Source organism: Blennius ocellaris (assembly GCF_963422515.1).
Source record: "Blennius ocellaris genome assembly, chromosome: 17".
NCBI lineage: Eukaryota > Metazoa > Chordata > Actinopteri > Blenniiformes > Blenniidae > Blennius > Blennius ocellaris.
The window spans coordinates 20,411,598-20,439,313 of record NC_137666.1 but is presented as its reverse complement, the minus strand read 5'-3'; the positions used below and the strand labels follow the sequence as shown (position 1 = coordinate 20,439,313).

The window sequence follows — 27,716 nt, the reverse complement described above, 5'->3', positions numbered from 1 at the left end:
TTATTCAAAACTAAGATGTTTCTTTACAACAACACAAAATTTGTGTTAAAAAGAAAAAGAAAAAGAAAAAAAAAACCTGATACATTCAATTCAAGTTCAACTAAAATCAAACGGCGTCTCTTCTGGTGGCCTGAATGTCGGCGCGTCGTGAGAAGAAAAAGGGGGGGAAAAAAATAAAACATGATTAAATAAATAAATAAATAATAACAGAAAACTCTACCAGACTTTTATGAGTCCCTGACAAAAATCCTTTACTTTTTAATAAATTTACCAAAACATCAGGTAGGATATTATAGCCTCGTTTTTTTTTTTCTTTGATTTTTTTCTTTTTCTTCAAATTTTGGTTTAGTTTTTGTAATAAAAATGTGTTTTAGTCCGAGAAACATGTATTTGTGTGTTGATCTCATTTGAGTCGACGTGTTTGAAACGTTTGAAGAGGCGACTTCTTCTCTAGAGGACGAGTCTGTCGAAAGGATGGAACACGTAAAAAAACCAACGGAAACGCTGGTTTGTCCCTGAACGCACCACCAGAACAGGCGGTGAGAAACGATTCATTTAATCACAAAGCCTCAAACTATTTCAACCTTTTTTTTTTTTTTTTGACATCTGTTGCTGATTCCTGCTCACAGCTGCTTTTATTTCTTCCCTGTTCACCATCTTCAATCCCGAGGAGGAGAAGTAATCAGGATAAATACAGAGCCAACATAAATTCTTCAGTGGTTAAACAAAAAGAGTTGAGTTAGTGCAAAAATCAACATCAAGCATCAAATGAGAAGCTGAATTTGGACAAAGAAGGACAAAGAGTTCACTAGAAAACAAAAATAACTGACTACGATATTTGCTTCACACGTGTATTTGGAGCAATAAACTTATAATTAGAACTAGAATGTCACGCTTACTGAAGCTTATCGCATAAGATGATGTGTTTAAGTAGCAACAATCAAGTCTATAATTGTTGTACCTGTGGTTGTTTTGCATTAAAGCCATAGTTTTAGTTTTAGCCTCCATGTTTAATATAACAATAAAATGTTATTTCAGCTTTTTAAGTGAAGATTTCTAATAATAATAAAAAAAAAAAATCTTCACAAAGAACCATTTTATCAGCTAATCCAGTCCGGGTTGACGAACCGACTCTTTTTCTCGACACCGCAATATTTGCATCGTGAAATTATTAAAGGTTAAATCATTATGTTGCCCGATTTAGTGTGTAATGAACCTTTTAAAAGTAAAGTAGGCTAAATATAGGCTTTGAATGGGCTAACCAATTAGCATGAGGTTGTGCTAAACAACTCGAGTCTGAGGAAGTTTTAGTGAATGAATCAGTTCATTTAAAAAAAAAAAAAAAAAAAAACAATTAAAGCTGATATATGTCTGTGTGTTCGCCACGTAGCATTTCAGGGATCTTTACTGGTGAGCAGGTGGCGAGTGGAGCGGGAGCGGAAGCGGAGTGGAGGCGGGAGCGGCTCTTCCTCCTGACGAGGAAAGCTCTACATTCAACATCAACAGTTCGAGCCGTTCCTTTAAAAGTAACTTTGGTAAAGCTGCGACTTTTCCATTCGCTGCCACGATCGGCAAGTTTAATAACAGTAAAAGTAAAAGAACGGAGCATTTTCGCTCCACTGAGCGGATGGCGGTGCCCACAGCGCCCCCCTCAGGCCGACCCCCTCGGGTGCAGACGCGGACCTTCTTCTGCCGAGTGTCACGGAGACGTTGCCGCGACGTTCCCGGGGACGTGTTTATACCGGCGGGTGATTTAACGCGGCGGGGAGCGTGCCATGTCCTGGCGGAGCGTCGCTAAGCTAAACACCAGCCTGCGGCGGAGCGCCTTGTATGGGCCGAGTGTTTAACCAGTTTAAATTTAAATATAATCTACTGCAGCAAGAGAAAGTTAAATCGTGTGTTGAGCACCGAGAGCAAAAAAAAAAGTGAGTCTGATTTTTAAGTCATTTTTCTTTATAAATTCAACTGAAATTGATGATCAAGTTCAGTTAAGTCGATGATTTTGACCGACAACTGAGTCACTTTGGGAAAATTATTAGACATGAAAATTCAGTGTGTTTATCTGTTTAATCGCTGTTTATGTATTTGTAGGACTGCGAGTCCAGTTTTGTCTTTGTTGTTTTCATTCGTAGGTCGTGTTTGTATGTTTGACTTTTTCTTTGTGCGTGTTTAGTTTTTGTTTGTTTTCAGGTTTATGCATGTTTACGTTTGTGTGTGTGTTTGCGATTCTTTTCATTCATGTCCGTTTGTGTATTTTTGTTTCCATGTTGTTTTATGGCATGATTTTGTGTAAATTGCACCTTTATGTATGTAGACATTTTGCTTGTGTTTTTATACATTTATATATATATTTTGTGTGCATTGATGGGGTTGTTTTTTTTGCATTTGTTTATATTTATATTTGTGTACATTAATTTTTGTGTGTTTGCACACGCAGACATATATATATATGATTATATATTTTGTTTGTTTGCTTATATGTTTGTTTCTAACATCATTGTGCATTAAACCATCAAAATAAGGACCAAGCAGCGTGTTTACGTCTCTTCTGCCGTGCCGTTAGAATTGGCGTCATGATTAATTAGGAGAATCCCTGGATTAGGGAACAGAAGCGGCTGCTCTCTAGAGCGCGAACCGACCTGAGGAATCTGTTTGTACATCCCGCAAAACATTCAGTGCCAAAAACAAAAAAAGAAGAGGAGGGGATCAATTCAAACTCTCCATCATATATACAGACAAACTCCTCGAAGTAACTGACAATATGAGTATGAATATATCCGGAAAATACTAAAAAATTATATATATATACAACAATATCTAAACCAAAATATGTGAGAAGGCCACTTTAGCGCAATTAAATCATCAACTCATGAACTCAAATGATACAGGTCGCTCACTATAAACGAGACGACCAGCCTCCGTCACTGTCCGACACACATTCAGCTCAAGTTTGTTCGTTTATACGTCAGTCAGGGTCGTAAATAACCAGAATGTGTTCATAAATGTACCGAAGTGCAGCTTTACAGAGACGATAGTGAAGAGCTGCACATCAGTGAGATGAAAGATTCATCAAAAATAGTCTATATTTAGCAGAAAGACAGTTAATTACAGTAATTTTTCTTCAACACTGGTGGAAAAAGAAGCTGGTTTCCACCTCGTGATTAGAATTGTTAAGGAATGCTAAGAATAGTATTTTTTTTTAGAGTGAATTAAGCTCCACCAACACCTCCAAGCTGTACGGATCGGATGTCTCATGTGTTTGTTTTGTTCTGTATTTGGTTGCAGCCACCATTTCAACCTCTGATAGCCGCTCGTCGGCTCTCTCTGTTTGAGAACAAGCCGGGGAGAAGAAAAAGAAGGAAAAAAAAAGAAAACATGTTCTTTACAATATGGAAACGGGACGGACAAACACCATCAAGTAAAAGTGAGTGGAATGGCGGTGACGATGTGCACTGTGCAAAAGTCCAGAAATGATTCCTCATTTCTCTGAGATGACGACATGAATGAAATGAAAAGGCAAGACGGCTTCACCTCCGACCGTCGTCTCCCAAACTGGATGTTCGCCGTTCTTTTCTTTCAACTAACAGGGCTTTCCTGTCACTGTGTTCCCCGCATCGATATACGACTGTGTAGAGTTACACAAATCTAAGCATTGACGTATGACATAATATTCTCGGCGATATTGTGCAGTTTTAGAGCAAAAAGCCTTTTTTTTTGTTTTGTTTTTTTAAACCTATCCTGAAGCTATTTTCAGGAGTTTGTTTTCCAGGGAGGTAACTTTGTGTTACCTTGCTATCCTCCCATGAAGAGTGTTCTGTGACCGGGAAATGGCCACAAACCTCTCGGGGGAGGAGGGGGGAGGGAGGAGGGGGGAGGATGGTGGGGGGAGGATTGGGGGGGGGGGGGGAGTTAGCTGTTGAGTGTAGCTGCCTGCTCCTTCTCTGCCTTCTCTTTGGCCTTTCCCTTCTCCATCAGCTTCTCCTCCTTCTGCAGCATCACCATGATGTCCGCCACCTGCGTGGTGGAGATGTCGATGTCCTCCTTGTCGATCAGCTCCACCACCTGCATAAAAAAAAAACAGTTATCAAATCCATCCAGCAATCTTCTAAACTGCTTCATAAAGCATCTGCTTTCACACTTGCAGTGCACCGGATCAATCCACCAGAGGGCGCCACTCTGGGACACAGAGGACAGGAGAGGTTTTCTTTCTCTTTCTGAAAACAGTAGAGCAGGGATGTGCAGAGACCTTAGAAGGGGAACAGGTTTGTCCTCCTCGGTCTGGTTCTACAGGTTTCTCCTCCTGGTTCCACAGGTTTCTCCTCCTGGTTCTACAGGTTTCTCCTCCTCAGTCTGGTTCTATCGGTTTCTCCTCCTCAGTCTGGTTCTACAGGTTTCTCCTCCTGGTTCTTCAGGTTTCTCCTCAGTCTGGTTCTTAAGGTTTCCCCTCCTGGTTCTTCAGGTTTCTCCTCCTCAGTCTGGTTCTATCGGTTTGTCCTCCTCAGTCTGGTTCTATCGGTTTCTCCTCCCTAGTCTGGTTCTACAGGTTTCTCCTCCCTAGTCTGGTTCTACAGGTTTCTCCTCCCTAGTCTGGTTCTACAGGTTTCTCCTCCCTAGTCTGGTTCTACAGGTTTCTCCTCCCTAGTCTGGTTCTACAGGTTTCTCCTCCCTAGTCTGGTTCTACAGGTTTCTCCTCCTCAGTCTGGTTCTACATGTTTCTCCTCCCTAGTCTGGTTCTACAGGTTTGTCCTCCTCAGTCTGGTTCTATCGGTTTCTCCTCCTCAGTCTGGTTCTACAGGTTTCTCCTCCTCAGTCTGGTTCTACAGGTTTGTCCTCCTCAGTCTGGTTTTACAGGTTTCTCCTCCTCAGTCTGGTTCTACAGGTTTGTCCTCCTCAGTCTGGTTCTACAGGTTTCTCCTCCCTAGTCTGGTTCTACAGGTTTGTCCTCCTCAGTCTGGTTCTATCGGTTTCTCCTCCTCAGTCTGGTTCTACAGGTTTGTCCTCCTCAGTCTGGTTCTACAGGTTTGTCCTCCTCAGTCTGGTTCTACAGGTTTGTCCTCCTCAGTCTGGTTCTACAGGTTTCTCCTCCTCAGTCTGGTTCTACAGGTTTCTCCTCCTCAGTCTGGTTCTACAGGTTTCTCCTCCTCAGTCTGGTTCTACAGGTTTCTCCTCCTCAGTCTGGTTCTACAGGTTTCTCCTCCTCAGTCTGGTTCTACAGGTTTGTCCTCCTCAGTCTGGTTCTACAGGTTTGTCCTCCTCAGTCTGGTTCTACAGGTTTGTCCTCCCTAGTCTGGTTCTACAGGTTTCTCCTCCTCAGTCTGGTTCTACAGGTTTGTCCTCCTCAGTCTGGTTCTACAGGTTTGTCCTCCTCAGTCTGGTTCTACAGGTTTCTCCTCCTCAGTCTGGTTCTACAGGTTTGTCCTCCTCAGTCTGGTTCTACAGGTTTGTCCTCCTCAGTCTGGTTCTACAGGTTTGTCCTCCTCAGTCTGGTTCTACAGGTTTGTCCTCCTCAGTCTGGTTCTATCGGTTTCTCCTCCTCAGTGTGGTTCTACAGGTTTCTCCTCCTCAGTCTGGTTCTACATGTTTCTCCTCCTCAGTCTGGTTCTTCATGTTTCTTTCTGTTAAAAGGCAGTTGTTCCTTCCCACCGTCTCCTCTGCTGATTCATTGTTGTTGTTTTTTTCCCGTCAAAGTGCTTCAGAGGATTGTGTTGTATTTGCCACTACGTAAATAAAATTGAATGGAGGGTTTCTCTCCTCCTCCTGCTGCATCACATCTTCACTTCTTCTCTCCACCTGACTGAACCACCTCAGCCTCCTCCTGCCAACATGTTTTTCCACTGCCAAGGTTCCTCACACGTCTTCATTCCTCAGACTTTCTCTCCTCATCCCACATTTCCATCTGCACTCCCTCCATCCCTCCTGCGGGAGGAGGAACATGCTAACTGGCCAATGAGAGGCCTGCAGGTCCAAGCCCAGGCTGGAGTCACGACGACAACAAGTAATGAATGGCACGAATCCCAGATCGCCAATTTGACCTGAATTATGTGATCCAGGGGGGCGAGGCGTCACGGAGAGTGGCGACCTGATGATGGTGCGCTACAAGTAAGAGCAGGAAACGGTGGCGGATCATCACAAGTCACTTTCTCTCAGGAATATGGCAGGAAGGTGGCGGATCGGGAGGATTTGGTGTCTACAGTAGTGGATTCTGCCGTCTCACTCTCTTCCACAACACCACGCGTCACAACTAATCGGAACTTCTTGAATCCGGATGGTTCTTGATGGTCCCGGAAGACTTTTAGCGTTTTCGTTTTTTTTTGTTTTTTTTTAAAACAAATCCACCTGAAGGGACCTTCCCGGAGCGGGGACGCACCTTGATGACGTCGTCGATGTCCACCTTCCCGTCCTTGTTGTCGTCCAGCGCCTCGGCGATGCTCTGCAGCTTGTGCTCGGGAATGTTCTGGATCTGCCGCATGACGCCGATGAGCTCGTCGATGCTGATCAGGTTCTCCCTGAAGGTGTAGAACAGACTGCATACAGGAAACAGTTACCACCCGGGGAAAAGGGCGTAAAATGCGGTGGAGAGGCCTGAGGTCAACATGCTGCATTCGAGGGCCCCGGAGCACGCCAATCAAGACGGATTACGGCCGCTTCATTTGCGGCGCCACGGGCGGGGGAAATTTGGAACGTTGACGTGTGTTCAAGCTGAATGCAGGATGCTCGTCGTCACCTGATTTTATATAAACACTCACAACTGCACAAGACGGCGTTCAACAGCGGGATCGATTAGTCTCATGAGTCGTGTGTCCTGTTACACAACATTTAGTGCGTTTCATCAATCAAACTCTGAACGCAGATGATCTATGCATCCAAAACCTCTAAGATCGGGTGAAATCTGTTTGATTAGAACCGTGTTTTTTTAAATGATTACAGACGGTTTAGTAAATTGAAGCACAGCAATGATCTCTAACGGCACAATTTCTGCGCGGAACAATCACGATGCGATGTTAGCAATGTTTCACAAGCAGGCGGGCTGTTTAGCACAGCGGGGCTTACCTCGAGGCATCGCTATATTTAGCAAAGAATAATCTGAAAAATTTCACAACTGTTAGAATTTGGAGTCAAAACCCAAAAAAAAAATATATATATAGTTTGTTTCAAATTGATTTGTTTTTGAGAGGGGAAACCCTTTTTTTCTTTTGGTTCTTATTTGATCTCCACCACCATTTTACAATGAAAGGAGATGAAAGATGAGGATGAGGATGATGAAGATGGAAAAGCAGGATGAAACCATCATGGGAGAGCTACAATAATGAGCCAGTGAGAAAAATGAAAGATATTTTCAAGCTGTTGAAATGTAGCCGTTTCCTGGAAGCCTGAAGTGTGAATGTTGAGCATATGTCACGCGCTTGCTGTTTGTATTTCAGTGCCGGCGCTCAGCGTGACGAGCAGGCGGACGCAGAAACACGGCGGAGGGACGTCACACAACGGCAATGGAGACGGAGGCGACCAAGCAGCTGCGGCGCCGCGGGTCCAAGTCTTGCTCAATAAATTTGCTTCTCAAATCAAGTCAGTTTACTTGACACGCTATATAATTATAATTATAATTAAAGTCAAAATGCTCACACACTGTTAAATCGTCTCCTTTATGAGGCAGATGACTACATTTGACAACTTGTGCATCTCTCAACTTGTTAAAGTGAATGAATTATCATATGTTCTGGACGATGAGTCGCAATATTTCATTATGTTATTAGCTTTGTTTACGCTTCAAATGGACAAAATCATAACAAAGATTTTCTCTTGTTGCAGACCGCATGATTACAGAACCTCACTTGACTTCAGCTGAGTCTAATGAGTCAATATTAATAATCAGGTTGTCAAAAGTTTAATCCTTGGGTTTTCTCTTTTCTCTCTTAAAAGCACCTCGAGATGATTGTGATGTATTTGGTGCTGTGGAAATAAAGTTGAATTGAATTGAATTAAGCAGGAGGGATGAATGTTGTTTTTTTTTTAACGCCTGAAGGTTTGGTAATCACGCTGGTTGTGTCGTCTGCAGCAGCTGACAACTCGATTACATGAAACCTCAACAAAAGAAATGATGACGATGAGGTTCTTCTGGGATTTTTTCAGTCTAGCAGAAGCGTCACAGCCACAAACGACAGCTTTGTAAAATGGTGAAAAGGCTCAGTGCGTTTCCAGAAATCGTGTCAATCGTGATGTTTAGTTTGAGACAGGAAGCTATCCGGGGAGGAGCAGAGAGAGAGAGAGAGAGAGAGAGAGATAGGACGAGCTGATAAAAAAGCCACTCACCCTACAGGTGGGGTCGCCCCGCTCTCCACCTGCCCGTCCAGGATGACCTTGTCCTTCTCCAGCTCCCCGATGATCTTGTCGATGCGGCCGATCATGCGGTTCACCCGCTTGGAGAGCCGCTTGCTGGCCTTGGACTCCTCCAGAGCTCTCTCCTGTCCCGTCTTGGAGAGCTCCTTCTTTATCTCCTCCAGATCCTGAAACACACGATCATGAAGCCCACCGTCCACACTAACCTGCAGCACGCGCGCACACGCACACACACACACACACACACACAGCGGCTCAAACAACAGCCGCCCAGATCTGAAGGCACCTCGTTGTACTCCTGCACGTCGTCCTTCAGCTCCTCCAGCTCCTCCTTCTCCAGCGTTAGCAGCTTCTTCTGCTCCTTCAGTTTGGAGCAGGCGTCGCTCAGCATGTCGATCTCCTCCTTGGTGATCTCCTCGCCCTGCAACACAAAGCCAAGGTGAAGAAAACAAACAAACAAAACGCGTCACGAGTGAGAGAAATCCCTCCCTGGAAACACTGAGGCTCTTCACAGTGGGAGAGGAAGACGAAGCCCCGTGGATCTAATGTTCACTCAAGAGTTAACGTCGTCTTTGTTTTCGCCTCAGTGCTTCAGGTTAGACTTTCTAAAGTTTCTTTCTACGTGAAATCATTTAATAATTTACTTTAAATTCTGATTGTGTGGATTTTTCTTTTTGGGGGCATTTTTCTTGCTCTGTCAGACAAACACAGAAGTGATGGAGGCTCTTCTGTGGTATTGGAGCACTTTTCTGTGGTCACAGATGGGTTTTTGTTTTTTGTTTTTAATTGAAGTCACATGACCAGGTAAACAACTAAAAAAAAAAAAGTCTCCACTTATATTCCAGAAAATACTACGCATGTATAGTTATTGATTCAACAATCTACAAAAAACTGTAAAAGAAACTGGAAATGATGCTTCTTGTATCAAATCCTAAAAATGTTATTGATTAATTAAATACAAAGTTCCAAATTAAATGAAATTAGTGTCCTACTAATTATGACGAGACATTATTGTAAACGTGATCCACATATAGGCAACAAAAAGCAGAAATGTCCTGGTCGATATTTTCAGTTTGAAATAGTGGGGAAGTCTTTCTATACAAGCTGAAACTATCAAAACTTCAGTTTAATTCATCTCTGGTGAAAGAACCGGCTCTCCGATTTGATTGAATTCCAATCGCAAGGCTTTCCTACCTTCTAACTTGTAACATTAGAAATAAAGTCAGGCCAGAAAAGGTGTGTTTTAAAAACACAATCATTTGTGTAACTCCAGATGTTTCTTGCTGCTGCTGTTTCACATAAGACCACATAGTGAGAACCGCTGCTTCAACATAAAACGCACAACTTGAAGTAAACTACACTGAAATGCTTTTTAGATCGTGGCTGACCAGTCGTTTCTTTTTTTTTTTGATAAAACCATCTTTATCACTACATGATTCTTTAAAAGTAGTTCAAACAGTCTTTTCACTTCCTCCAGAGCCACGTGTGCATTTAACATAACCCCCCCCCACACACACACACACACACACACACACACACACGTACAGGGAAACTCCCCGTCATCCAGTCACACGTCACCAGACGATGGAGGAAACTGAGGCGCTACAGTGAGAGGAACCGTTCCACTGGGAGGAGGGGAGGAAGGGAGGAAGGGAGGAGGGGAGGAGGGGAGGAGGGGAGGAGGGGAGGAGGGAGAATCTACAGAGACGTGGGTCAAACAGGCTGCTCACGTCAGATGCGGCGTTTCTTCAGCCGTCTACGACCGAGACGTTTAAATCTGCACGAGGACACGACGTGGGGCGGAGCTGATTTTATTCGGCGAGTCGTCACTGAACGGGGAACTTCCAGTAAGCCACTGTGAGCTGAGTGCACTTTGCAAACTAAATACCTGAGTGTTTATTTATAGGCGGGATCATTTTACATTATTAGTGGGACAGTGGGTGGGGGCAGATTGTGAGGTCGGGCTGCATCAGAAGGAGCCGCACTCACACAATGCAGATTCTACTTTACTTTAATCTGTTCTGTCACATTTCATTCTGATCTATAAAAACCTATTCCTCAGTTTCATGGTCCATGTTTTTTTCCAATTTCAATTCATTATATACAGCCTTGTTATTCTATTCTACTCACTTCGATTATATCCCATTCTATTTTAGTAAATATTTATTCTACTCCAATCCTTTCTGACCCACCCTATATTATTATTTTGTTTCAACCAATTCCATTCAATGAGATTCTTTACTTCCACTCTACTATTTCTATTCATTGTGTTTTTTTGGTTCTAATCTACTCACTTTTCCACACTATTCCGATTAATTCCGTTCGGATGTTTACTATTCATTCTATCCTCCGATCCTGTTCCATTTAATTCAAAAGTATTGAATTTGATTCTATTCATTTATTCTGATCCAGATTTAATGCACTCATGTGATTCTTTTCAATCAATTCTACTCCATTTTCCCTCTCTCTATATAATATTCCACTACATTCTCATCGTTTCAGATCTATTTTTATCTGTTCTGTCATGAAGTGTGAGTGTGTGTCAGAGCCGTTTGACCCGCGTCCGTCTGCGCTCAGGTGAACGGGGAAGATAAACCGGGATTGTTTGGGAGGAGACGTCATTATTCAGCCTAACCTGGAAGCGAAGGAGCGCCTGCCACTGTTCAAACTGTGTGACGGGCGGAACAAACAAGATGAGAAAACAGTGAGAACAAACACAAACCAGCTCGTCTTGTTCACTTTAAATGTGATCGTCGATCATTTAGAATTACCGCGTAATAATAATACCGACTTTGAACAAGGGGTCAAAAAAAAAAAACGACACACGGCAACTTGGATCAGCTGACATTCGCCTGGACGGGAACGACGAGCGCCGAGCCTCGTTTCCACCGCACAAACAGTGCTCCAGCTCCAGTTCCTCCAGAAAGTAGGTTAAAAAGTAGGCGGGGCTTAGAGCTCTGCAGATATGTGACATCACAACAGTGATCTCAAGTTGCGCAGCACAAAAGAAAAAAAAAAACAACCAACCAGTGCAAAGCTGGATGTTCACAGAGGATTCATACAGTTGACATATTAAAATAGTGAGGGTGTGTCTTAAATTCACTGCCCAATCCTCAAAACTGGATCCGTTCTGTTGTCCCGAGGGCTGACGGACAAGCGTCAACCTTTTGGAGCGGTCGTTTCTGTAAAAAACCCAGAATTCTTGCGGCGGAAACCCGAACCGTACCGAAACGGGGCGTTACCTTCATGCTCTCTATGACCGGCGCCGTGTCCCTCAGTGTCTCCGAGGTCTTTTCAGGCGTGGACGATGGCGTCTCGGTGCCGCTACGCTTCATCCTCTCAGCGACCAGCTCCACTTCTTCCTCCTGCAGGACACAGTGCAACTGATGTTCACAACCTCAGGAATCCATTTAAAAACCAAATAAAACTCCAAAATCCAAATCCAAAAGTGATAACCACAGTGACTCTATGAAAGTAAAGGAGGGGACAAAATACTGAATCCTCCCATCAAGAGCACGACCCCACAACACTGGGGCTTTTTGAGGAAAGAATGAAATGTGGACCCTGGATCCAGCGGTGGAAAACCCTGACCTTCCTGTGACGGACCCTCGGACAGTCCTTACCTTGGCGGCTTTCTCCGCGGCGTCGGCCAGCCGCTCCATCTCCCGGTCCTTGTTGTCCTGGCGTATGGCCGCCTCCTCCTGCAGCGTCGTCTCCACTTTGGTCTTGTTGTCCACCTTGGAGAGCTCCATCTCCGCCACCAACATCTGAGCCTCTTTGGTCTGGAAGAGCAGGCAGACGTCTTCATATTCTCCTTGGTATTACTTCAAGGCTTTACTGGATGAAGTACAAGTCCTGCGGCGAAGACTTACCACCATCTCAGGAAGGGTCTGCAGCGTGGTTTTCAGCTGGTCTGCCGGAGACAGGGTGTCGGGCAGGAACATGGCCCGGGACAGGAGCAGCAGGGACGTGGGGATCTGCTGGTTCAGATGCAGCTCCAGCCACTACAAAGGGATCGTACGATAACTTTAAACTCTTATATATGCGCGTTCTTACACAATCCTGCCATGCACAGCTGTGCACATACCATAATGTAAGTGTAAAAACTTAAAGAATCACTGAGATTTAGCCAAACTCCTTCAACAAGAAACTAAAACATATGACAACCTCCAAATGTTTTCTTCAGATTGAAATATTGCAGGAAACTGTTCATGAAGTAAAACATCCACAAGTGTGTATTGATGTTGTGTTTCTCGTTACCTGGCTGAGCTGCTCTCTGAGACGATCCTCCGTGACGCCCAGCGACCTCATCCCTCGAACCCGACAGGCCGCCTGCACCTCGGTCACGTTCAGACTCTCCACCCCTTCCTCTGCAATCAGCTGCACCCAACAGCACAGAGCTCGTTTAATTGAGGAACTGCCCTTGTCGTCGTGGTCAGTTAAGCGAGGCGTGAAAGACTCCGGGAGCTGGGCACCTTGTCGTCGGCCCGGATGGCCCGGAGCTTCATGATGAGCTGGAAGCGCAGGAAGTTGTTGGTGCCGATGGACTGCAGCTCCAGCAGGCGGCACAGAGCCACCAGCTGAGGCCGGGTCAGGTTGTCCAGCGTCAGCTCGTCCTCAAACAGTTTGGAGAACTTGATGATCTGCTCGTTGCTGGGACGCTCGCCGGAGTCACGGATCTGCAGCCACCGAGTCGTGACAGAAATCCTCCACTTCACATCAAGTCACATTTTCATGCAAATAGTGCAGGAATGGGTTTTTTTTGGCAGCGAGTTTCAACCTAAATACGCTGTTATTTAGATTTCATTATTATTATGTTATTTAATGACATATAGTCAGATGGGCTCGGTTCTGGTGCCAATATAGTTTATTAGAATAAATATTAAACACAGATTTTATATCATGATATAGGCATTATATTGAAATTTTAGATCAAATATATACTGAGAATATTTAAATGTATTAGGGAGCAAAAAAAGTAAAAGAAATTGAAACAATGTGTGCAAATGATCTGCGCTAAAATCCAGAACTTAAACCCATTCTCTGACTGACTCCTGTTTTTACAAATAGTATATATTCAGTGGCCGCTATAACTCAACTTAATTACAATTATCAATTAAGTAATGAACAATTCTAAGGTGTTTAAGTAATTTTACGAATCAGGATTTATTACGTCTTTTAAAAATATATCTTAATTTCTAAGATTTCCTAGAATCACTACAGATCACGTGAACAAAGGCGGTTCTTTCTGAGTTCACCACCAGGCGGCAGCACTGAGCGACCCTTTCTTTACGTTCTGCCGGTTTGTTCGCTGTCATGGAGAAACACCGACCTTCTGGAAGAAGGTGGAGAACTCCTCGGTGACGGTGTCCTGGGCCGCCTTGTTCCTCAGGGCGATCTCCTCGATGGTGTCCTGCAAGAACTTGGCCATCTCCAGTTTGACCCTCAGCTCCTTTTTCAATCGCTCCTCCTTTAAAAAAAAAAAAAAAGAGAAGAAAAAAGAAAACAGAACGTTTCAGGGCGGAGAAACGTGAATAATTGAGCCCCAACCGATGGTTTGCTGAGAAAAGCTTCCGCTCACCTTCTTGGTCTGCGTCTCGAAGGTGGACGGCAGCATGTTGGGGAAAAGCTTGAGTGCGACGGGAAGCAGGAACTCCATGAAGGGGACGATGATGAAGACGAGGAAGGGAAGGAGCCGGAAGACGTCTGCGCACGTTCTGAGGAACTGAAGGAGGAAACAAAGAACCGGCGGAGCCGTGAGAATCAACGAATGCTTGACAAAGACAAGAACCAGTGAGACGATGAGTGCAGCCGGTTACTTCAGTATTAAACACCAGGGAGTTTCCTCCTTATGAAGATTACTGCAGTGGTCGGCGCTCTCGCCTCACAAGTCCAGTTCTGTGCAGTTTGCATGCTCGTCCTGTGCGTGTGGGGTTTTCAACCAATACTCTGGTCTCTTCCACACAATAACATACGTCTCAAGTTAATCAGTCACAGTGAAAGTGAGACCGAGGAGCGACTGGGCAAACGGTCGTTTCTCAATCTGAATATCGCCGGTTTGATTCCTCGTCTCCCCCTGGTCCATATGTCGAAGTGTCCTTGAGCAAGACACTGAACTGAACCGAGGTCCTTACGTAGCAGCTGCCTCCATCAGTGTGTGAATGTGATTATCAGTGGGGGGGCGTTATGAGGACTGCTCACGTGACGGAAAAAGCGCGATATAAGTGAAATCCATTTCCTGTTGTCTCTCCGCATTTTGCCTGTAGGTTTTCTAAACCTCCCGAGTCCAGGAGTTCCAGACCCTTCCACATCCTTGTTTGGACTACTTTTAAATGTTTGCTGAGAAAAAAAAATAAAAAGATGTATCGTAGTCACAGTAAACAGTGAAGGAGTGATTTCATTCCAGCGGGCTGCAATGTGTGTGTTTCTCCAGCAGAGGGCAGCAGCACGTGGAAATCTGTTTACCTCTTCTTCCTTTGTCTGCTGGTACAATCACCGTCCTCTACTCAGCACTTCTGCCCGGGAGCCCATACATCCAGAGTGCACCTCGGGGCTCATGTGGCCATTATTAGACCAAAGTGAACATTCGGCCTCACAAGGTTTTAAAAAAAAAAAAAAAAGAATATGTGCACTTGATCCAACAGGAAGCACTTTTGTTCAGCCGAGACGTGAACAATCCGGACAGAACAGAAGCATAACGGCCAACACTGGTCAGTATCATTGTCCTGCTGTCCGGCGGCAGCTTACGGACCGTCCCGGGACGGAGAAGGCCAAAACATGAAGTCCTTTCTCCGGCCTTCCCACCTGGCATGTCAGTGGGCCGGTGGGGAGTGGGGGGGGGGGGGGATTTAGACCGGCAGGAGTGAAAAGGTCTTTGTCCCGTGGCCCATTGACATGTATATCATCTTCCAGAGTCTCGCATCAAAGACGGAGGAGGTGGTGGGGGATTAAAATAGAGGCAGCCTGAAACAGAGGCCTGGGCACCGGGAGTGAATATGAAAAGGGGCAGATTAAGGAGGCAAAGCAGGTTCAGGTTAGATGAATGGGGGGTGTGGAGGGGGTTCGGGAGACTCACGGGGAGTCCGCTGCATTTCTAAAGGTGCAGGAGGGGGTCAGAGTGGGTTTAATGGAGGAGCTAACTCTTCCATCGTCAGCACCCATCGGGCTCCAGTTCCTCTGTGCCGCCGCAGGTTACACTTTTCTGCAGCGCGTTCACAGAAACAGATAATGTTGGACCGTCCCTCCTGGTTGTTTCTGCGTCTGTCTGAGCTGTGAATCTCGCCTCCGGTGTATAGTCATGTAGAATGATCCCAGACTGGTCACGATGGGTTCCCTGCCTTGTGCACGTTGAAGAAAAGCCAAGAATTCTACTTTCAAATTGAGAACTGTAAATGTATGACTCTTATTATAAAATGCTTGTAAAAAAACAACTATTGAATACATAAATGCAGTGGACGACATGTTTTTTTGTCAATCAGAACAAAATCTAAATATGAATAATTTAGATCATTTTCTGCGAGAAAAGCGTGAAAATGTGTTCAGTCAAACTCTTCGGAAGCAAACTTATTTCTTTAAATTGACACGTAAATGTGTTTATTTACAGTAAGTGTGTCTACAAGCTCACTTTTCTATAAACGCTTTGCAGTTTGCACCATGACGTTGGTTTTCACCGACTCTTTCAGGGTTTGCTTAATCGACTGATCAAGTCAAAGAAATATTCTCCATGTTCAGAGACAATCATGGGTTGTTTTCTGCCTCCATCAGTTTTGTAAAAAGACGGCAGACGTGTGCACAAATCAAACGGGCTCAGTTCAATCAGACTCAAGTGTCTACATGACGCCATTTTGGTCACGTCAGCGTGAGATGGCAGAAGCTGTGGTCAAGGTAACCTCATCGAAAGACTTTGAAAGTCTTGGCTTTTGAACGCAATGCCCATTTACATGGCAACAGCAGAAACGCCCAAAACGGTGTAGTTAGCATGTTGGACCACTAGTTGGTGCTGTTGTTTGTCTTTGAGATAAGACCACACACACATGCAGCAGAGAACAATCCGCTCTAAACGTTAACAGTGGGAGAACTCCTACATTCTCGTGGACAGACACTTAAAGATTGTTATTACGGTGACTGTCAAAATAAAAGCACCAGGTCCAGGAGAATATGGACTAGGAGTCATGACACCATGGAGGAGACTTTATTCTGAAGGTCTCTACTGAGCATGTGCAGAAGTGTAGTCAGTACAGCCGTGGTGACCAGTAGCAGTAGCAGTGTTTCACGAAAGTTGCAGTTTTCCCCGTTTCCATGGAGATGGAGCACTTTCAAAAAGATCCCTTTTCAGTGGCTCTATAAGCATTGTTATTGTGTAAACAGGCACCCAAAATGCTACAAATGTTTGCGTTTCCTGTCTTAATGTCTTGAAATGTTCCTTCTTCTCACACGCTAGAATTTCTCGGTATTTTGATCCGTGAAGGTTTAAGACCTCCAGGGTCTCGCCGATGTTTTCGTGATGCAAGTGGAGGAAAACGTGTTCAAACCATTGCGTTAGCTCGCTGGGTTTCCCTCCTGCTCACCGCCATTCAGTCACTCGTTCATCTCCTTGCAGTCAAGCCAAAGTCGATGTAACTGATCCCCGAGCAGAGGTCAGCAGGGGGTCCAATAGACACCTCACACATTGGAGGAGCTCACGATTAGTATGCATGAAGTTCCACACGTGGCGAGTCCGAGCAGCTAACCCTAACCCTAACCCTGGCTGAGCTGCTCGCCTTCTCTGAATCCGACCCTCCGAGCCAGAACCTTGATCAGATTACTGCAGAGAGCGCCGGGCCTCAGTCAGCTGCTCTGAACATCACCAACACCCCAGCAGGGTATCCATTTACCCAAAGGAAAGTAGATCACTGAAATCGACTCATTTTCTCTTTGTATTTAACAGTAACTTAGAAAAAAAAAGTGTAACTAAAATCAGAAAAATGGAGTCACGATAAGCTGAAATTGAACGGGATTGAGGTTATGTTGAACAGTAACCACGGAAAATAAAACTGTGCTGGAGATTGTTTTTTAAGGTGGTTTCATCACCGGGTGCTGATCGCTCTCGGGTTTTGCCCTTTATCTCCTCCCACTGTGTAAGCCGAGAAAATAAACTCAGTGTGAAGCCAACGTTAAACAACAACGTCTCTCATCAGCAGGTAAAGCTTCTCCCTGAAGACCTATAATCAAGCCGCTGAGCGTCTGGTGAGTAAACACCCAGCGTGCAGCCAATTTCTATAATTGATCCAGTTACAGAGGCAGTGGATTAAACATTAGAGGACACGATGTCTGAGCTGTCCGGTCTGACGCTTCGATTCCTCCACTGGGTAGGTGAGACTGTCCAGCCTGGTTTGCAGGTCCTCCCTGCACATGTATGAGTCTTTCTCCAGACACTCCGGTTTCCTCAGCAGTCAAATGAACCTTTCGGGTTATTTAGAGACAAAATTGGGTGTAAGTGAGGATGTGGGCGTGTTACTGTCGGCGTGTTTGTCTTGGTGAGCTCTCCTGGCCTTCAGCCAGAGTCGGCGAGATCAGATCCAACACCCTCAGGTGGACGCAGCAGTGGAAGAGACGGAGGCAAGCGGCTTCCTTTAACATTAGGAGCAAGTTCGTCTTGAGTCGCGTTCGAGAAAAGTCACCAGTTAGTCCTTTGAAAATGACAATAACACGTTTATGTGCGCATTATGAAGATGGAACACATGTGAGTGGCTGAACATTAAAAATAATCAAGTAATAAGGTAACTTAGCGATTTTTAATTGCCGCTATGCAAGGTGAATGAATGATTCACTAATTAAGTTCAGCCAAAGAAACTTAATAATCTGATGTTAGAGGAGGAAGGTGCTCTATAATCTGACGTTAGAGGGGGAAGACGCTCTATAATCTGATGTTAGAGGAGGAAGACGCTCTATAATCTGATGTTAGAGGAGGAAGACGCTCTATAATCTGACGTTAGAGGGGGAAGATGCTCTATAATCTGATGCTAGAGGAGGAAGACGCTCTATAATCTGACGTTAGAGGGGGAAGATGCTCTATAATCTGATGTTAGAGGAGGAAGACGCTCTATAATCTGGATGTGAGCTGGTTGACCTCTTTTCCCTCCATGGAATAGATACAGGTCGCTGCAGATGAGCTGGAGGTTTGAAAATGTGACGACAGTTGTGCTTGTAAATGTTGTTGCTTTTAATGTAAACTTTGAGGAAATTCACCTGCTGGCGGAGGGATGCAACGATCCACGTTTTTTCACGTCCGATCCCGATATCTGAATTCGGATATCTGCCGATACCGATACCATTCTGATACCGGAGCTCTGTTTGCTTTAATATTATTATTATTATCATTGTTGATTTTATATGAAGCAGTAATAAACTCCTCTCTCCAGTAAAGTAATAAATGTAAGAATGTTTACATGTTTTCTCTCTACAGACAACTTGAGGTTAGAAGGTGAGAAAAGGAAGCAGTACAAAGTATTTTAGTTCCATGTGGACAATGTGGGTCTGTGTGACGTCATCATCTCATAATAAACTAGTTCTGTCTTTAAAACCTCACAATCACTTTATTAATCCCTGGAGAAATTCTTTAGCAACGCAGCAGCAACACAATGTTTCCAGCTCTAATGCAGCTCCAACCATTGGGACTATTTTCAGGGAGTTTAGGGTGGAGGAGGACGCAGCTTCACCGAGGTGTGAATCTCCTGCTACCGTGGAGGAGCTGCTGGTCAATGTTTTGATGTCAGAACCGTTCTCCTGGAGAGCTGGAGTTTTAAAATGCTGACGTCTAGCAGAAGAGCACCAGCTCGCTGTATAACAGCTTTGCTAACATTCATGTCGATGCTTTGCAGTGTTTTGAGTGTAAAATATGTCCAAACAGCGACATGTTATCATGAAAAGTTGATTAGCACAGTGCTGCTACGTTAGCCTGCTAGCTGGCTGCAAACTGTGGACTGGACTTCCTGACTCACTCCTCCACGTCTCATTGAGACCCGCCTCCCTTCAGTAAATCCAGTCCACAGTTTGCAGCCAATGAGCAGAGCAGCAGCAGGGAAACACTGTGGAGTTGTTTCAGCAACAGTGAAGCAGACGAGGCTTCATGGATCAGAAATCCCCGCAGGTTGGATCAGAAATTTCCGATCCGTGAATTACATTGGTATTGGAACCCGATACTGAAACTGGATCGGCTTGGCCTCATCCACAAAAACAAGCCATCAAAATGGTCATAAAGTTGTGTCTGACGGGTGTAAATGTGTATTTCCCTCCGCCCTCACCTGTCTTCTCTCACGGCGGGACAGCGGGTGTCCGTTCAGGACCCTCCACAGCATGCGTCCTGCGATGGTGGTGTCGATCCACAGCAGCCGGAAGCCGTGGTAGTAATGTTTGATCTCGTCCACGACTCGCTGCCGCAGCGTCCGCCTCACGGGCTCTGCGTCCAGGGTGGGGCTGTACACCGGCCCCCCTTCCTCCAGCTTCTTCTTCTTGTCCTTTAATGACCGCAGAGACTTCTCCACCTTCGAGTCGTCCCATCTCCTGCTGGAGGCGTGTATCCACCGGACGCCGCGCACGTCCTGCGGTCGCGCTATCGTCCACCGTGTCCCTGCGACGATCCCAGGGAACGAGGACGAGGACGGCGCCGTCACCAGGGAGCAGTAGAGCCGCTGCGAGTCCGAGCTCCGGCAGGGACCGACGGACTCTTCTGACAGGGGGAGGGACGGACTGAACGAGGAGACCTGGGACAAGCTGCTGAGCCCGAGACCGTCACACCTGAAGACAACACGCAGGGAGAAAATACCCAAAGCTTTGGATGAGAGAAAAGGTAAGAGCTTTCTAAAAAAAAAAAGCAACTACATTCGTAGCTCCGTCTACACGACAACGCTTCAAGTCAAAACGCATCGTTTCTGTGTTTTCTTTTCAGAAATGTTTTGCGTTTTCACTATAATGTTTTGACAATGATGTCCATTTCAGTGGGAGATGGTAGAAATGCTGAAAACATGCGCAGAACTACGAGTTACTACAGCCATGGTGTGAACGCGCAGTAGCAGTGTTTCCACTGTCTACACGCAGACGAAGCGTTTTCAGAAAGTTGCGTTTTCCCCTATTTCTATGTAAACAGAATCAGAGGGTTTTGGAAAAGTTCCACCTTGGGAAGACGTTCTCAAAAAGTTGTGTTTCCAGAGACTCTGAGTACCACTGTCGTGTAAATGGAGTCAGAAACGTGTCAAATGTGTCAGGCAAGGTAACGAGGACAAAAAACAAGACAAATAACTAAAAAAATTAAAAAGATAAAAGTTCAGATTTAAACAATCATAGAATGAAATAGAATGAAAATATAAGAAGTACAAAAAGATCATACTACACAGCAATGAAATAATGGAAAAAGCAAGCAAATCGATTGCAATGAAAAAAATGTAATAGAATTAAATAAAGTTGTGTAAATCATTTTATTAAGATGTGCATGTTTGTGAACAGACTCACTTCTGACTGGAGAGTCTGAGGCTGGTGCATTTGAAACAGGAACCTTCCTGGAGTTTCCCTGAAAGACAGAAGAAAAACGTGAGTAAATCACATTATCGGCTGTGTGCTCGGTATATGCAGCTATATCATTCCTCACTCACGTGCACTGATACCAGCGGTTATGTAATGACACAACATGCCGTTGCTCCTTTACATAACCGTTCGTATACGAGGACGTCTGAGCAGAACGGGATCTGATCTTTATCGCTTCAAAAGGGGGAGAAAGACTCATCGCAGAGCAAAAACACGCTCTAAACTTGATCCTGTGAACTTCCCGGCTCTGCTCTCACACGTGTGTGTGTGTGTGTGTGTGTGTGTGTGTGTGTGTGTGTGTGTGTGTGTGTGTGTGTGTGTGTGTGTGTGTGTGTGTGTGTGTGTGTGTGTGTGTGTGTGTGTGTGCGTGCGTGGTGACACACACACACACACACACACACACACACACACACACACCACTGAAAACGTTCAGGATAATGGCTTTTCGGGTCAAACTTCAGAATGAAGCTGAAATGCACTCTAACTTTTCCAGGTGAACTTCTCTAACCTCCTGAACGTCCAACTGCTCAGTGATTCTGTTCTCTAACAAGAAACTGAACAGAAAAAAAAAATTAAATCACAACAGATGCTTGAGCCATGAATGGATCAATAATAATCCATTCATGGCTCAACCGGCACACCTCACAACTGATCAACAGTATCTCGCCGTTGATGGCTTCAAACAGGATGTTCAAACCGTTTCCATCAGTGTGGTTTGGTGCTCGACCGCCTGCAGGACCAGGCCTCCTGGTCTTCATACACCAGGGAGCGTTTCACTGGACCAGAGACCAGCGCGTCTCAGTGGCGCTCTCTGATCAACGTCCATCCACCATGTTGGAGACGCTCCAACTACCTGAAGACCATCCTCCATCCATACAGGTCTCATTTCGTCACACTTGTCCAGCAGCACGGAGGGGGCACCATCAGGGGACGGCTGCTGGAGACTGGGGGGGGGGGGGGGGTGGGGGGGGACCTCAGACGGAGAGTCCTGCACTTTCACCAGACCTGGATCCAGAGAAAACCTCCGAGATGAGCTGCAGACTCTGGACTCAGAACCTTCATGACCTTCAGGTCGACCTTCAGGCTTCAGCAGAACAAGAAGACCACTTTATTGTTGTTTTGTCTATCTTTCACTGTTGTTGGCTTTTGTTTCATTAAACTGAGGAAATCACCACCGATGCGTCGATTTAAATACCCGGCTTTCATGATATAATGTCACCGCAGCATGAACTTTTTACGTTTCACATCAATCAACCGGTTTGTTTGTAGTTTATAAGTAATAAATGACTGATTTCAAAAATGCCGAATATCTACAATGTCTTCATTTTGATTCGACACATAAGTGTAACTATGATCAAACAGTGGTTTTCCGAGCAGAACTCTAAAACCACAGACGTCTCCTTCCGCTCATGTGTCTGCAGAGCGGCTTCTCCTCGGAGTATCTCTGCTCTGATCTGCTGTAGGTCTGAACGCTCACACCCTCGCAGAGGCCCAACGTGGGCCTCACAGCCTCACATGGGAACAAGGGGCGGGGCCTCCCCGAGGCCTTCCAGCCAATCACAGGCAAGGCAGCGGGCGTGGGCCCCGCCTCTCCCAGTGGCAGGTCACGTGGCCCTGCTGGAGTGGATCCTGCACGACCCGGGTCAACACGCCAGGCCGCTGCCAGGAGCATTTACTGGAACAGTGTGAGCCACTGCAGCACAGAGAGAAATCCCTGGAAGTCCAGTGGAAAAGTCCACCGCACAAAGTCGGACGGGGGGGGGGGGGAAACACTTTTCTCGGCGGGTTCTTCCCGTTTCCACAGTGAGCGATTCACGTGAAATATCCCCGGTCCTCCTCAACAGCTCAACCGTTTTCCTCTGGAAATAAATGACTCTGCGGGACAATTTCTACTTTTCACGCGTAAAGAAGAAATTCAAATGTATCTCAAAATATTTTCTAAATAATCTGTAGTTCCAAAGGGAATGGGTCATCTTCAGGCTGAATTTACTTCCATTCAACAGCAGTTTTATCCAACATAACTTCAACTCTTAATACGCGGCAATCATTCAGTATAATGTTGTTTTTGACTGTGCAGATTACAAACATGTGATGTTGTCTATATTGACTAGTATATGGACAGATAGCTCTATTCGTGTTTTCAGGTAGTTCTTGAAATGTCTACACATCATAAATAGCCTATGAGTTATAGTCATAACTGCACATAGGTTCATTACTAGTTCGTCAGACATGACTTGCATCCTAACATCCATCATTTTTTTAAGAATGACCCGCGCCATTTTATGTCTACATGCCAAACAAATTGCAACAGAACAACATCGTAAAAACAGTTACTTTTAATTTACTCTGAATACCATGTGAATAAAAACAAAGAATAACTGACTTGAGTCAGTCTCTGCATGAAGTGACCTGCCTGCCTGGGCTCAGCTCCAGCACACGTCAGGGAATCAAGGAATTTAGGAAATGAATTGCCACCAAAAATAGCTCCGTATATGTACAAGTGAGGAGCAAATAAATGAAAACTTAACTTAAACCCAGAAATAAGTGTTGAAGTGCTTCTGTTTCCATCAAAAGTTTTAAAAGATGATAGTTTTACCTTATGACCAACTCCTATCAGACCTATCAAAGGCAAGGAAGGCCAGTCAAATACTGTAATGATCAAATCAAGGAAACACAATGAGTGGAGCAGGCTGGTTGTTAAAAGGCCAAATGTGAAGAGGAAAAGAAACAGAAAATGAACTAAAACCACTATTAACAGTAACTTATTAACAGGGTGTGACTGAGCGCCCACGTCGATGGACGCGTCGTCAGTTTGAATCAGAGCGGGGGAGGATCTCTGCTGCTCCCCGACTGCGATGGGCTCAGCGACAACTTGTGAACTTAAGTGAAACATTCCTCAAACTGAAGTGAAACTTCACGAAGCCAACATGTTTCCACTTCCAGTCGGATTAAAGGCTTGTGTTGAAACCATCTTAACCATCTTAAAAACAAACAAAAGACTTCAAGTGAAGACAGAAAAGCAGGTTTGGTGAGCTTCCTTCGCTGTCGCTCAGCTCCGACTGTTGCCTGGGAGTTTGTTTTCATGATTTCACCTATCGGAGATGCGTGAATGGCGAGTTAATGATTAGCAGTGAGTACAAGAAGAAGTGTTGAACTCTTTGACCTCACATCGGGTTGAAACGCCGAAACCCAGTTCTACTTCTTGATTTGATCTTCAGTCGGTCTGAAACTGACTGAGGAGGAGGAGGAGGAGGAGATAACCCGTCTGGTTCCTTTCGACATGCGCCGGTCCTGTGTGACCCACAGCCTGCAGCCGTCTGTCTGACGAGCGCAGTCAAATCGCGCGTCGCCTCGGGCCAGCGATCAAACGCTCCGTTAATGAGGCACACTTTTACACGCGTCGTCTGAGAATCGAACAGAATACCGAAAACGATCTGCCTTAACATTAAGTAGAGTAGGGCGGCTGTATGGACGTACACAGAGGTGGGAAACAGGTCATAATTAAGCGTCTGCTCTCGTAAAGGAAGCACCAGACTGCCGGTCACTGTGGTATGCTTCGCTGCTCCGAGCATTCAGGTTTACAGAGACTCCTAAAGTGTCGAGCGTCTGGTTTCACGGTCTCCATAAAAACATGACGTTTCTGGGTCGTTTCCCCCCTCGGATGACGAGCTCGGTATAACTTCTCAGTGTAAATGGAGTTTAGCTGACAATATAATAACACTTTGGTGGCATTGGCAGTGCTGCTGCACCACACGGCCCATTCATCGCCTTATCGCTGCTTTATGGTGCGTCGTCATACTGACGCGAGATAAAGCGCTAATCTTTACCACCAGCAACCTTCCAGCCTTTTGTTCAGGCTGCGACGACATTTGGTCTGAAAGACTGCACGCCAGCGCACAAAGACATAGCTCCACGTGCATCATTTTACTAGTGCCATGTTGGTGAAGTCCAATAAAGCTTCAGAAAAATACTGAAATAAAAAGCGTGATCTGGGGGAGACGATGTGGACCAGTGAGGGAAAATCCTTCCTATATGAGAGATCAAGTCATCCCCAAACTGGAGTTTTCCTCAAGAAATCTTGGGGGGGTAAAAATAAAGAAGAATGAGTACCTTGTTCACAATGAGATTTTTTTTTTTTATTGTATAGAGATCCAAACAGCCACTAATAACTCTTATTGTGAAAATCATAAAGAAGTCTGACGACAACCAAAGTTTGTCTCACTTGAAATGTTGTGGTATAAACGGGGCAGCCTGGTTCAGATTTCTGATCAGGTGGACTTTTCTACCCTCCAACAATAGAAAGAATCCAGTGGACGGGGGTTAAAAACATCGACCGGTTGACAAGCTCTTCTGGTGGAATCAATTCGGTTTTTTTCTCACACATCTGAAAACTAAAGAAGGCGACTGTGAGCCGGTCTCAGGTGGAGTTATACAAGGCGGTGACCTTTCCTTGCGGACGCTCGGCGATTCGTCTGATAATCTGGGCCTGGAGCCAAGAGCATGCTCTCCACTCTAGACAGACAAATCCCCATCATGACTCTCGTCTATTTATAAGAGCAGCGTGGACGCATTCAGGAAACGCAGCGGTACGACTGCAGACATGAAATACTAGAAGTTTTTGCGGTTCCATTAGTCCCTTCAGGTCTCCGCCACTACGAGACGATATCTACCAGATCACACAGCATATGCTAAAACACTAAATTAACCTGATAGTATCCATTTGATTAGGAGTTGTGGGAGAGCTGCAGTCAATCCCAGTTGATTATATATGAAGGCAGGTCACGCAGACAAAACTGGCGTTATCTGAATCAGATTAGGTCCGTGCTACAGATTACTCAATGAACATCCTGATCACAGGAAGGGCTGACACATGTAAAGACTCCATGAATACACATCATGATATCACATTTATCCAACCATGACGGACAGACTCCAGGCGGAATAATAGCATCGTAAAAGGACATAAAGCTAATTACTGATTTGCAAACGCTTTTCTGTTTGAGAATCACTTCACGTTCATCACATGTGCATCTGCAGTGTTTGAGAAGAGAAGCGGTTTGTCAACTGTGTTGGTTTTGGATCATTTTCCCTTGATTGTATGCTTCTGATCATGGCTGTGACTTTAAATCAGACTCGTTCATTTCGACCACACACAGATCTGCAGCCTCACCAAGGACAAGTACTGCGACTGCTGATTGAGACGTTGTACACAGTTTGTGCTTTTGGGTGTTTCCTTCTGTGACAAAGCATGAAAAACCAATACAAAGAGTTGACAGATGCAAAGCAGGAACAGCAGCTCATCAAAACCTTGTCATACATTTGGCTGCAGATTTCAACAGCATTGCAACAGCATTGCAACAGACTCGTTCTAACAGCAGATGTCTTTCAGAAACCAAAACCAAACCTGTATTTTCCTTTCTTTAATATGGCATTACATAGAGCAATGCAGTTTTGATGCATTTGCAGCATCACTGTTCCTCCGCAGCAATACATCAACAACAACAAACGATAAGCAACTCGAGGAAAAACTGCACCTTTATAAAGGTATATCAGTTCCTCTGAATCACCTGAATGATAATAAGCCAAAAAAACGTGACAATATGTCTCAAAAACTAGGCTTGGTTCCTGTTCAGTCCTCTGGGTTTCCTGTTTCCCACCTTGCTGGGGTGACCTGAGGACAGTGAGGATGCTGAATGATCGGAGGAGCCTGTGTGCCATAGCAACAGCATCCTCACCTCACCTCGCCTCACCCCCTCATCCTCTTCTTCTCTCATCCTGTCACTATGTCATCCTGTCACCATCTCATGCCGTCATCCCCTCCTCCTCCTCCCCTCTTCCTCCTGCAGGAGAAATGGGGGCGCTTCTCCTGAAAGCGAGCCAGCTTGTCCTCAGATAACCCCACCGCTTCATCCCGCTGTGCCTCTTCCCGTGGCCGTGGCGGTGCTTTACACTCCGCCATGCCGTCACACAAAGCAACTGCTGATCACCAGCTTAAAAATAACGACATTAGAAAGAGTTTTCGGCTGGAATCGTTGTGATCTGGTTGTTGATGAAAACAAACAGGGCCTAACGGGACCTCCGACCTCTGTCGAACCCTGCTAACGTTTAGCTTCACACTAAACATTGAAACCAAGAGGAAAACAACACGTGAACGAAAGAAGTCTTACCTTTTCGAAATTCGTTCTTTAAAGACCGGGAGGTTTTCATTAAAGGTGCCCGGGACCTCGTAAACAGGATTAACGCCATTTCTCCAAAGAAGTCTCAGGTCGATTATTTCTCTTAACAGTTAACAGTAAGTCGCGGCTCAGCTAACCGGTTAGCCTCCTCCTGCTGGCTCGAAGTGCCCAAACTACCGCGGCGCATAGAAATCCTCCGATTCTAGAACTTTCTCAACAAGCAGCGGTGCATTTCTGAGTGTTAATGGAGAAAAGAGAGTCCATGTCATGTCCTGGAAAAAACAGTGTCCGTGTCATGTCCTTCCTCCTCTCCACCGCGAGCCGGGCTCCCCGTGACGTCAGAGCACAGAGAGGCGGCTCGTCCGCGCTCTAGAGGCGATGACGGTTTCCGGTGGGTTTCCAAAGTAAAAGCTCCTGGTCCCAGAATTTTGATAAAATTACAAAAACCTGAAGACTTATGGTTGAATGATGTAAACAAAAAACTTTATGGATCATGTTTTAATAATGTTTTAATAATGTTAAGAAACAGAATAATATTCAGTCACAGATGAAGCAGTGCCACAAAAATGCAATCAAAAGAAGGGTGTCTGATTTGTGCCTTTAATGCCGGATTTTCATTTTTATTTCGTTTTTCATCATTTTGACAGT

The 27,716-nt window shown here is 45.2% G+C and overlaps 1 protein-coding gene and 1 long non-coding RNA gene across 4 annotated transcripts; one reads left to right on the top strand and one right to left on the bottom strand.

Moving 5' to 3' along the window:
• Window positions 1-27,363, bottom strand: letm1 (leucine zipper-EF-hand containing transmembrane protein 1). 3 transcript variants are annotated; one of them, XM_080513005.1, is made up of 15 exons: window positions 27,060-27,363; window positions 20,821-20,878; window positions 19,617-20,109; window positions 13,916-14,059; window positions 13,667-13,804; window positions 12,810-13,013; window positions 12,595-12,714; window positions 12,207-12,338; window positions 11,958-12,116; window positions 11,577-11,699; window positions 8,621-8,755; window positions 8,308-8,501; window positions 7,051-7,083; window positions 6,368-6,524; window positions 1-4,062 (listed from the first exon to the last, which is right to left on the bottom strand). In XM_080513005.1, exons 1-15 carry the CDS (start codon window positions 27,136-27,138, stop codon window positions 3,910-3,912), a joined length of 2,322 nt encoding a protein of 773 aa, XP_080369131.1. In that variant the 5' UTR covers window positions 27,139-27,363; the 3' UTR covers window positions 1-3,909. The 3 variants fall into 3 exon arrangements, with proteins under 3 accessions (XP_080369131.1, XP_080369132.1, XP_080369133.1); XM_080513006.1 differs by lacking the exon at window positions 7,051-7,083; XM_080513007.1 differs by lacking the exon at window positions 7,051-7,083 and having other exon boundaries at window positions 6,368-6,506.
• LOC308142535 lies at window positions 20,024-21,494 on the top strand. Its single transcript, XR_013937004.1, has 3 exons — window positions 20,024-20,161; window positions 20,815-20,898; window positions 21,386-21,494. It is a non-coding gene; the product is annotated as an uncharacterized lncRNA (long non-coding RNA).
• Window positions 27,364-27,716: the final 353 nt, after the last annotated feature.